Source organism: Ambystoma mexicanum, chromosome 12 (assembly GCF_040938575.1).
Source record: "Ambystoma mexicanum isolate Mex_15411 chromosome 12, UKY_AmexF1_1, whole genome shotgun sequence".
Taxonomy (NCBI): domain Eukaryota; kingdom Metazoa; phylum Chordata; class Amphibia; order Caudata; family Ambystomatidae; genus Ambystoma; species Ambystoma mexicanum.
The window spans coordinates 628,605,552-628,618,059 of record NC_090936.1 but is presented as its reverse complement, the minus strand read 5'-3'; the positions used below and the strand labels follow the sequence as shown (position 1 = coordinate 628,618,059).

Genomic DNA, 12,508 nt, shown 5'->3' with positions numbered 1-12,508 from the left:
CTTTTGATTTTGATACTTTAACCTACAACCGCTTTGGAATGCTTGTTTGTTAATCATTAGCAATGGGCTAATCGGCTGCAGGGTCACGTTTGGCTTCGAAATTTGGGTCTGTCTGAAGGAACACTAATAAGAACTGAGTTTGGCTAACTTCCTTGAGTACAATCATTTGTTTGAATAGGGGAAATCTATATATAACAATAATGTGTGATGAGTCATCATCTGATTTGGGACTGATAGGAGAGCTGAAATAATAAGGGGTATCAGTGGATCTCTCTCAGAGTTTAGAGCTATGAATGAAGACCTCTTTTCTAGAGTGGCATGGTGCCCTGATTGGTCAGAAGGTTTGGGGTCGTTGATAGCCTCAATTAAAAGGAAATCTTTAGAATGTGACTGACTCTGTTGTCACGACCATATTGGAAAGTTATCATCAGTGTCCACATATTCAAAACTTTTCTTCCCTTTTCCGTAAAGCCCAAAAATATCTATGTCAATTTTCTAGCCCAATGGCTAGATGATTGTTTATGCTGTTGAGGTTAAATAAACTCCTTGCTACAGTGGTTAAAGGGGCGTGGCTACATGTGGCACTGGAAGAAAGAGGCTGTAGCCTTTGCGAAGACTTGAGAGTCAATTAATCGCTTTGTCACGTTCTTACTGGTTGTGCAAGCATGATTAAGCATTATGTGAAATATTATATGTGTTTTGCCGACGACAGCCTGCATGATTTACAGGGTGAAGTGTTCTGGTTGAGCTGTCTTTCTGAATGCAGTTTAAGGAGGTCCATTGCCTTGATTAAGGTTTGGCAGGCATTCAAGTTTGAATTTGATAGGTTGGAAGTGAAGAGCCACTAATTAGTGAATATGTTTAATATGTTGGTTCTTTTTCAGTTTCCTTTTTATCCTGACTGTATGCTCATCTTTTTGGGGGGTATATTTTGCTTGTTGATATTTTTTCCTTTTATTTTATGTAGGAAGAATTTTTAAAATGAATGTCTGAAATGATTATTTATATTTATGTGTATATTTATACTGTGTGATATTTCGTGGTAATGTTGTGAAAAGTTTGTATGAACTGTAGCACAATAATAATAAAAAAAGGAAAAAATATGGACTTATCATGCTCCAAGATCATGTGCTCTGCTGCTTTGCCCTTCCATACATGCATTTTAATTTTGTATTTTAGGACTTCTACTCATTGGACAGATCTGTCATCTAAAAAAACAAATCACAATTATAGTGTTACTTTAAATGTGACTGTCATCTAAATGTAGACAGCTGCCAGAGATGTTTCACCCTGTCTGGGATTCATTGGTGTGTGTGTTTGCTGTCATGCTTCCTGGGGCTAGTAACTCCGGGAGAGGGTATGTAAACTAAGCCATCTCAATGACACAGAGCAACATGGGCAAGAAGTACATCATGGGAATATATACTGACGGAACATGGGCACTGTTTGTATTTTACAGGGACAGATCTTCCATATGAGGACAAGAGGTTGGGCTGTCTACAAGTTTTAAATGGCTAAACAGACAATTCAACTACAAGTGCTTCTAAAAATGTGTGAAAGTAAACAGCTTACCTTCACATTCCTTGTGAGGCTGCATGCTCCTAACCTCACCATGAAGTGCACTTTGGGATACATCATAATGACAATAACTACGCCATGCTGTAGTATGCCACTTGACTTATAAGAGTAAATTGCATGATTTACAGTAAAAATCAAAATAAAAGACACGCCTCGTCACGAGTTGGGTGGGAGCCCTTGTATGTGGTGGTAACGTTAATTCCCGCCACTTTTAAGGGCTGGCCCTATTATGAGTGGGGTGGAAAGTTTGCAGTTTTACCTCCAGCTTTTTGCTGGAGGTAAAAATCCAGCTTTCTGCCTCTTTTCAGCGCTATTACCACCAGCGCTAATTGCGCCAGCGCTAGTAGCACCATGAAACCTCCATTGGATCAAAGGGACCCCTTGGGGAATGGGAAATAACTGTTAACCCGCTACTCGTGATTTGGTGCTAATAGTATTACCGCCAGGATATCGCCAGACTCGTGATGAAGCCCACAAAAGGTTACCCCATTGCCGAAGATTGTCAACAACTGAAAGGAACTTGCTCCATTTCCAATGATTGCAATCAGTGGGGATGTCGACGTGGTAGGGGAAATAAAGGAAAAGCAGCGGGAGAGACACTTGTAAAGTAACTGCAATTTTCATCCCTTATCCAGCCAAAGAGCTGAGGCTGCTGATGCAGGGGAAGCTGCTTCTATAGTTCGACCCAGTGAGGTATGATATATGATATGATATGACATTTATAACGTGCCTATACACAAGTGTTTCAAGGCGCGACTCGGAAAGGGAGGGCCAACAGAGGGAAGACAAAGATAACGATCCCACTAGGCCAGGTGTGAATCAGATCGTGCAAGTGCAGGGGAAGGGGGAAGGGGAAAAGTGTGGGGGGAAGGATAGTGCATTACATGGGGTAAAAAGGAATAAATAAAACAATAAGAGAAGTGCGGCCAGCTGGTGGCAAGTGCAAAGGTTAAGTGCAGACATCAGGTGTCACATCTGGTGGGGGACTGTAGCGACACAGAAAACAGTCCCTAAGTGAGAGGGTTGCCAGGGAGGCAGTGCAGATATGCAACTGGCGGGGGAGGCGCCTTGGGCCAGGAGTTCAGCAGGGGAGAAAGCAGAAGCAAAGAGGAAGGTTTTGAGGTGCTTCCGGAACCGGAGATGGTTCTCCTTAAGTTTCAGGGAGGCAAGGAGGCTGTTCAAGAGGGAGGCCAAAGCTGGAGAAAGATCTACAACCGACTTATTGTTTGAAGAAGAGAATGGCCCTGAGGGAGTTGGAGGCGGATGAGTGAAGAGTTTGAGAAGGATGATATTTAGGAAGAGAGAGTTGAAGGTATTTCGGCCCCAGGCCCCAGAAGGCTTTGTGGATAATGCAGAGGGTTTTGAACTTAATCCTCGCAGCCACTGGGAGCCAGTGCAGACATTTCAGGCCTGGAGAGATACGATCCCTGGACTTGAGGCCATGGACAAGTCTCGCAGTCCTGTTCTGGATGAGTTGCAGAGGGCAGAGAGTAGAGTAGCAGGCAGATTTAGAAAGAGGCTGTTGCAATAGTCCTGCCTAGAGAGAACCAGAGCTCTGGATACAGTGAGCTTCTGAGGGAAGGAGAGGAAAGGAAGGATACCTCTGAGGAGGTGCAGCTGGTAGTGTGACTTCTTAGAGACATCAGAGATGTGAGGAGACAAGGAGAGAGTGGAGTTGAACATGATCCCAAGGTTTTTAGCCTCGCAAGTGGGAGCAGGAAGAGGACCAAGAGAGGCTAGCCAGAGAGTGACAGGAAAGGAGGGAGCGGGTGTGCTGATGAGCAGAATCTCACTCTTACAGGCATTAAGGTAGAGATCATTGGCAGCACACCACTCCTGGATGGCAGACAGACAGTCAGAGATGAGAGAAGGAGAAGAGGTGGCTGAAGGTAGCCTGAAAATTAGCTGAGTGTCATCTGCATAGCACTGAAAGTTGGGTCAGAGAGCAGCAATGCGGAGGGCAAGAAGTGCCAGGTGAGTGAGGTACAGGAACAGGAAGCCCACCCCCATCCTATTAGGACATGGACAGCAGGAGAAAACACCCTGCAGCTCAGCACAGAAGTGTAAGGAAAGAATCTTGACATCATGTAAGGAGGAAACTGACTAAAATCCTGACACATTGCGATGCAAAACTAAGAATGATAAGCAGACTGTGGGTTGATCTATACAATTACAGCATGTTTGCTACCCAATGCATGCCACAGTCCATACATCTATGTAAATGGCTTTGCCTCTATCTGTGAAGGCCACTCAAAAGAACTAAATCCAAAAAGAGAAATGAATCTGTATTTGCTTGAGATGCGACAACCACATTTGCCGAGAACAGTGGTGCATATTGTGGTTTGAACTCACGGAGTTCAAGTACATGTTTTGCTCAAGTTCCGGTATTTGGATCGTTTATTGAATGGCACTTCCGTGCATGTTGCAGTAAAGGTGAGGATCAAAAATACAAATGGAGATGTAGTGTTCTGGATCAAAAAGCTATATTTTTTCAACAAGTAAACAACCACTTGTTGTTATAAGGGGATAGGGATTGGCTTTGCATGTTGTAATTAGAATATATTGGGCAATAAAATACAGTGAGTTTTGCCAAAGGAATATGATAAGAATAATAATATTTAATCATGTATAAGGGACACATAACAGTAACCAGTGAAAACTTTGTTAAAAAAAAACTACAAAAATAAAAGCTGCATCTTTTACACCGAATTACCTTATTGCCGTTTGTGCTTTCATGGACATTATAACATCAAACGCCGAAACACAACGTTTCCATGCATAGCCAAGAACTCGAACGTGTGCATTAACATGACAGTTTTTGAGTACTAGGTCCTCGAGGCACACGAACATTAACATAAATTCTCTAAATATGTTAAGTTAAAAGCAACACTGCGCTGGTATGACAATGCTTCTACCTTTCCCGAGTTAACTGCACAGTATAACTAGCTATTCTGCAAGCTTTATTTCCCTAACTGAAATTCAGCCTATTACCTTTGGAAATGTGTCTGGGTTCAGAGCTCGTAAACCTTACTTCCTGGAGCACACTGAGGCTGAAGTGGTGTGACCCTCATTGCGCCTGTGTAAGCAGGCAGGTTATGCATTTCCGCATTGCTTTTTAGTTTAATCTCTGTATGATATTGATCTGTTCTTTTCAATTAAGGGCATCAATAATAACAAATATTCGATTCCAACAATGTTTAAAGAATGATATTTTTAAACGTGCCATTACTTTTTATCAGTGCACAGTATTCAAGCACTCTTTATTTGTTCAACATTTCTGCAAAACAGTGTTTTAAAAACACTAGTGTCATATACAACTACACATCAAACACCACAAACTGAATGGCCTCCTGTCACTCATATTGGGTTTTATTATGACCTATTACTAACTTAATGGTATTCAATTGGTCGTCCTAAGAAGGTTCATGCTTATCTACTGAGCAGTCTTCCAGCATGTGTCATTATAAACTTTAATTGTAGGATATAGTGATGTGTTAAACGAAGGAAAAGAAATGTCTACTTTTGTACTTAAAAGAAATGTGCACTTTGCACTTGAATGAAATTTCTACTTTGTATTTCATAGAGACTTTTAATTGTGTCAGGGAAACAGATCAGACTTAAGTCATGTACATTTTAATGTCTTTGCTAAATGGAGGTGATAGGAGCTAGTCCATGGGCAGGAGACCATGGAGAAACATGTAGCAGGACTAGTATAATAATGATAATTATGAATGCCAGCAAATTCCTCCAAGTGCGTGTGGTGGACAGAAACATTTCTCCAATTCAAAAAGTCTTAGCACAGGAAAGGGAGAGTAGATAGCTGTACACATTTGGTATCTGCAATATCCCAGAAGGCACAGAAAATGGATGACTCATATGTGAGCCAGTTGCACTTTAATCACAGGCCAACTACATTGTAATTTATACGTATATGTTGTGTTCTGGATAAGGCTGCGTTCTATTCTTAATCTGTGTACATTCTTCTAAGCAAGCATTCATTACTATGTACAAACTTGTCAAAAAGGTCATACATATGGTATGCTTCCATAAAATTGAACAGAAAGTACAACCTCTTGATGTACTTTGCTTCTAAATATACTGTTCACCTTTTTTAAAAAATGTTTTTTAATTGAGAATCCAAGACCTCGGTTGAGTTTAAGAGCAAGCTGAAAACCTTTCTCTTTGACTAGCCGCCTGACTAAGTAGTCTCTTTTTCCTCTTTTCTGCCAGCCTCTGGACCTCGTTTGCCTCCTTTCTCTTACTCTTCAAGTTGTGTTGTGTTTGTTTTGTCCATTGTATGTGCTTGCCCTGAGGCCCATGGGCATGTGGCGTGGTATACAAGAATTTTTATGAATAAATAAATAATAAATAAAACAGATACAAAAACATACGACTACCTTAATTATTAATCACATTATGCAGGTATACATACAGCACATTCCAGATAACAAGATGGTGATTGTTACTGCTAGCTGCATATACATTACCCTCACTAAAAAGACAATCGAGCATTTCTTCTCTCTACTACTGGCACTTGAAATTTTCAATTTGAAGTATGCTAATGACTATGGGGTCATCACAGGTTGGGCAGAGTGGTAAAAAATGCAGGGGTAACGCTATTACCGCCACATTACGGCACCACCCAATCCCGAGTTTGGGTGGAAAGTGGGAGGTTTATCTCCAGTTGTTTGGCTGGAGGTAAAAATCTCCACTTTCTGCCCATTTGTGGCGCTATTACCATGGTGCGAATTGTGCCACGGTAATAGCGCCCAGCATTCCCCATAGAGTCCTATGGACTCTTGAAAAAAATAGGGATTTACAGCCATAGCGCAACTGGGGATCCGGCACTAATAGCGCTGGCCCAAGTTGCAGAACCACTATTTGTGTGGGCGGTATCCCATCAGCTATACCCCTGGGATACTGCCAAGGTTCTGATAGAGCCCTATATCAACAAAACATGTGTATAGTTCGGTATTCAAATCTCCCTATTTTATACCTACTATTATGGTTGCAACTTCATCATTAGTTTGGTTCGATTGGTTTTGCTGTGATCTTAGAAAACTTCCTTCTAATACGCCAAAAAGACTGTGGGGCTCATTTTCTATAAAACCGTAATGTGACCGCAGTGAGCCGTTACGTTTACAATGAAACGTAAGCAGCTCCCCACTGCCAAATTTTCATGATTTGCACCGCGGATTGCAAATATAAAGGGCAAAAGACATGCCCGGCAGTGTTTACTTTGGTTTGGGAGCACCTCGCATGGTAGGCAGTGCTTACAAACGAAATTAAATGAAACCCTCCCTGACATGCGTGCATGTTGTTGCAAATTTAATTACACCTGGGAACACTGCTTACCATGTGCACAGGGTTTAATTTCAATTGTACACGCTCCCTGCCAGGCTGGCATGACAGTGAGCCTGTACAATGGATCCCTATGTGGTCCGCCTGCTCTATGCTGGTGCATAAAGCAGGCGGGCCTCATAGGTCTCCAGCGCAGATGTTGGAGCATTTGTATGGTGGAGAGCAAGGGAGCGGCGGAAATGTGAGTTGCGTTCTGGCCCTCCTGTCCACCATACAAATGCTTGGAAATTAGCCATGGTGTGAATGAGAGACATTAAAGCCTTGTTCGAGTTTTGTACGGCTTCCATTCACGTTAAGGCTCAATTGAAAATTAGCTCCTGTCTGTCACATCAGCCGTTTGTTGCCCATATCTTGTGGAAATAGAGCCCTTCCATAGTTTCAAATCACAATGCATTTTAGGTGTAAGATATCATTTATAGTCTATTGTCATAAGGGGCATGTGTATTATAGTAACCAACCTATGTAAGACTTGGAAGATGATATCCGTCCTTTAAGCCTGGGTCCATTGCTCTGTTTTTTCCATAGGATTGTTTCCTTATCTTGTCAACAATCAATGATCGATAATGACGCTGATGTAGAATTTAAAACATCAACAATGTGTGGTATTTAATAACAAATAATTCCTTAACTCTTGTGTTATAAAATATCGGATTGGCTGCTATTGAGAAAACTCCCAGGAAAGCCAAATTCAGCATACAAGTCAGTGACAAAGAAATAAGAAAAAACTTCTCAACCATGTTACTCTATAGAAGCCATAGAAGATGCTTGTGATTAATGGATATCCAGTAAGCGTGCAGGACTCAAGACATTAGACATCTTAAATGTTTGTATAATGTCCACTTCTATATTCAACATAACACGGAGGGGCTTTTCAAAAATATAGGATCTTGAAAGGATGGTGGGCAGTTCCCAATCTCCCCGGTTATGGGTAGCAGGTTCAGAAATACCAAGGCCATTCTTGGTTTTGCGAACTCCAAAATAAATGCAGTTGTGAGAAGCAAAATGCACTGGAATTATTCTTAGATCCAATGTTCGATAGCTACTCACAAACATTCAAGAAGACACTAAGGGTTTCCTTCAATAGCTGAGGCTAATTGAGATCATCCAAATAAATTCACTGATTTGCCCACATTTCTATACCCTTACTTGATCCTGCTAAGGATCAAGCAACTAAACGTTAGATAGGGTGAACAAGGCTATTCATAAATTATGTTCATGTTTTGTGGTAAAGAATGATTGAGGGCCGGAACATCCAAAAGTGAAAGATAAATGATTCTGGTCTATTTTGTATAAACAGTACTTATGAATAGATTTTTATTATTTGCTTTAGTGGATATCCTAGAAAAGTGCAGATCTTTGATTCATCCATTGATTTCCAGCAGCCATATCCCGGTATTCATTATGGGCCTAATTCATGGTACAATCCTATTGGAAAATGCTCGGTGGATCAGGTCATACTACTTGCTCTAATCTGCAATGCACTCTTTATACAGTAATTGGATTTTTGATCAAGCCTTAACAACAGGGCCTGCATTCTGATCTACTCTGAAGGCAGCTTTTTCGGCCATGTTATGAGACTAATGCAGACTCAAAGGTTGCTGTGGTCTCAACCAAGGATATGGCTCAGAAATCTGCATATTCTGTTTACTGACGGAATGAGAAGAAGATCAGTGTTATTTCCTCTAGGGCCAATTTTACTGAAAACCTATTAAAGTGACATAGGCTGAATAGTTGGGTGCTAATTTGAGGGGTGAAGTTCAAACGAAGACTGGTGAATATGAAGCAGTAGCATAATTAAACTCTTACATAACTAGGTTTCTCTTAACTTAATAACCTTACAAATGTGTGTTCTCCAGCAATTCTTACATATGAAAAGGTATGATGCTATGACAATTCTGATGCATTCTTACCTCAGTTTGCACCAAATAGTTTCTTTGTGTTCGTATATGCTTTAAGAATCCAAAAATATTGACAGTCCCTTCGCGTTGAATTTGCTTAAGCATGCTGTCCAGTACAATATAAGTTCCGGTTCTACCAACACCAGCACTGCGAAAAAGATAAGGACATCAAAGGATATTAGTGTATCAATACATGCAATCTGGTGGAATATCATGCAAGCGAGGTTAGTCTAGTCTCCTTTTTACGCACCCTACTCTTCCACTGCAGGCGCAACATGTTATATATAATAGCACTGGCCAACTTCATGGAGTTACTGTGCTATGGTAAGCACACCGGTAAATCAGGCCAATCAGACCTTGCCAAATGAATTACCTGAACAGAGGTATGAACACCAGGTAATGAGGCTGTGAAAGGTTTATCATCGGGACTGGAATTGGGTCCCATCAGGTTTATTCCATTAGTTATGAACAGGAAACTTATTTCATCAAGTTGAATTCTGAGAAATGATCAGAACTATCTGTTAGACTGCTGAAGTTTGTGTTATGAAGATGAAGCGGAAGCAGGTAAGTCATATAATTGGGTTTATTTAGGTTAATAAATAAGAAAAGAAGACCCCACATCTCATGGGTTCCCTTCCCTTCAGTTCTCTCCTCCAACTGCCCAACTTAGAACCAAACAAGCAAAACACACACCAACATTCCATGACATCATAATGTATGCTCCCTTCACTAGCCAGATCTCCTCCCCAAAGGAGATGCACTACAACACATCTCCCCTCGTTTTTTTTTATTTTTTTTTTTATATATATATATCATCTGATCACCTTTTTCTTTTCAGCATGTTACAATAACATCTAACATCTAATTGATTTAAAACAAGCATATTACACTAACTAAGTCACAACTCAAAACTGACCTAAAACAATTCCCCATGAGCGGCTCAGTTGCCATTTCCTTGCTTTCTCTCCTGGGCATTTTCCCGCATATGACTTTCACACATTTCCTCTCCTCACAGAGGCAACTCTATCTTTATTCCACACTTGCCCTCCAGCAACACACACTGCCCCTTTCATAACTGCCACAACTCTGACAGGATCCGAATAAATGGACTCCCCCTTCCTCCTTATCACTGCTTTCCTTATCCTAATCCAGTCACCACACTCCACACGCAACTCCTTATTTCCTCTCCTCAAATTTTCACGCTTGACCCAATCTGACTTCTTCCTCACTAATGACCTTCTCACCTCATCCACAACATGATCAGTCTCCCTACATCTTCCCAGCCATGGCGGACAAGCCATGGAATATGGCTTCCTTCCCCTCATGAGTTCAAATGGGCATAGACCGGTCGTAGAATGTGGCGCCATCCTCAGAGCCCACATTCTATTTTGTATTAGAGCTAGCTTGTCTAAACCACACTCCTCTCCCATACGTACACTCTCCATTACACACCTATTCATTCTCTCAACCACACCATTTGACTCGGGATGGTACAATGAGGTTCTTTTGTGACCAACTCCGCACTTCCTCAAATAGTTAGAAAATCTTTCTCCAATAAACTGGGGCCCATTGTCGGTCAATATGGTCTCAGGCAACCCCTCACTTGCAAAAATTTCCTGTAGAACCTTTATCATACATTCACTCGTGATATCCCTCACAACCTTAAAATCCACCCATCTGGAAAACAAATCCACCACCACAACTATATACTTTCCCCGAGCATAACCAAGTTCCACGGGACCAAGTATGTCCATGGCTATATCACACCATATCCTGGACGGAAGACCAACATCCACTAAAGGTTGCTTTCTGGCCGCTATTCCCTTTCCACTCTTAACACAAAACTGACAATTTGCCAAACGATCTTCCACCTCCTTGTCAAAACCCGGCCACCAATAATCTTCTCTTAACACTCCTTTAGTCTTGGTAATCCCAATATGACCACTATGTGCTAAATCTACCACTTTCTTCCTTAATCCTATCGGGACCACTGCCCTACCCCATCTGAACAAAATATTATCATTTACGGATAATTCATCCTTCACCTCCCAATACGGTTTCACTTCTTCCGCCAATTCCACTTTATTTGGCCATACTGCCGATTCAACATATGTGATTACCCTCCTTATGATGTCATCTCTCTCCATTTCATCCAACCACTCCTGCTTGGATACTATGCCATCGGTGTTGACAAACACCAATTCCATTTCCTCACTTTCCGTACTTTCAGGTGCTGCCACCCTTATCCTTGATAGACTGTCGGCTAAAACATTTTCCCTCCCGGGTATGACCTCCATCCTAAAACAATGTGTCTGCATCCTGGTAACCCACCCTGCCACTCTCCGAGATACTTTGTCCAGTCCCTTATTCTCAAAAATGGCCTTTAAGGGTTTATGATCCGTTCGCAACACAAATTCTACTCCCCACACAAAATTTCTGAAACGTTCCACAGCCCAAAAACATGCCAAAGCCTCCTTCTCTAGAACCGAATATCTTAACTCTGCTCCCTTGAGACCCCTTGAGGCATGGGCGATTACCTCCTCAGAACCATCTTCCTGCTTCTGTGATAGCACAGCTCCTAGTCCACTCTCACTAGCGTCAACTGTGATCATGGTTAGCTTCCTCGTGTCAAAGCATCCTAATGGACCAGCCATATTTATTTCTTCCTTTATCCTGTTAAACTCCCTGTCACACTGGCTATTCCATACAAAATCGGTGCCCCTCTTGAGAATCTTTCTCATCTCCTGTACTTTGTCAGCATAATTTATCACAAATTTGTGATAAAATTCTGTCGTTCCTAGAAAAGAGCGTAGCTCATTCTTGCTTCTCGGTTTCTCAACACTCTTAATGGTATTAATCATACCTTCCTTGGGTTTAACCCCATCCCCTGACACTTCATGTCCTAGGTAATCCACTTTCGTCACAGCAAACACACATTTTTCACCCCTCAAAGTAATACCTCTTTCCTCAAATATCCTCAAAACCTTGCGCAGGTTCCTGTCATGTTCTTCCATCGTTACACCACTCACCAACACATCATCCTGAAAACAGAACACTCTCTTTAATCCCTTCAACAAACGATCCATGATCTTCTGAAATACTGATGAAGCGGACGCCAGCCCAAATGGCATTCTCCTAAATTGAAAAACACCTTCATGCGTTACAAAAGCAGTAACCTTCCTACACTCCTCCACCAATTCAACCTGATGATACGCTGATGTCATATCTAACTTAGAGAAAAATCTTCCTCCGCCCACCATGGTCAACAGTTCACCCATGTTGGGCAGAGGATGTCTGCCCACCAACACACACTTATTTAACTCACGCATGTCAACACAGAACCTTATGTCACCTGAACTTTTCTTCACAATCACCACTGGGGATACCCACTCAACCCCTCCAGCTCTCTCAATCACACCTGACTCCAACAACTTCTGTAATTCCTTTTGCACTTTCTCCCTCAAAGCTAGGGGCACAGGCCTAAGCTTCGCCACGATCGGCACACTATTCTTTTTCAATGTTATCTGGTGCTGAAACCCTCTCACCCTTCCCAACCTCTCATTAAACACTTTCCCAAACTCCGACATGTATCTATCAAGACTCGCAGACACTTCGGAAATTTGCAGCACTTGCTCTGGATGATTGGGATCGAGTCTGATCCCTAAATTCTT

General features: G+C 41.8%; 1 protein-coding gene across 8 annotated transcripts in view; it reads right to left on the bottom strand.

Moving 5' to 3' along the window:
- Nucleotides 1–12,508, bottom strand: part of PTPRZ1 (protein tyrosine phosphatase receptor type Z1) — a 949,709-nt gene that overhangs the window by 127,742 nt on the left and 809,459 nt on the right. For all 8 annotated transcript variants that reach the window (XM_069629084.1, XM_069629085.1, XM_069629086.1 and 5 more), the window contains one exon: nt 8,850–8,985. In XM_069629084.1, coding sequence (XP_069485185.1) covers nt 8,850–8,985 — 136 coding nt within the window. The remainder of the gene's footprint in view (nt 1–8,849; nt 8,986–12,508) is intronic.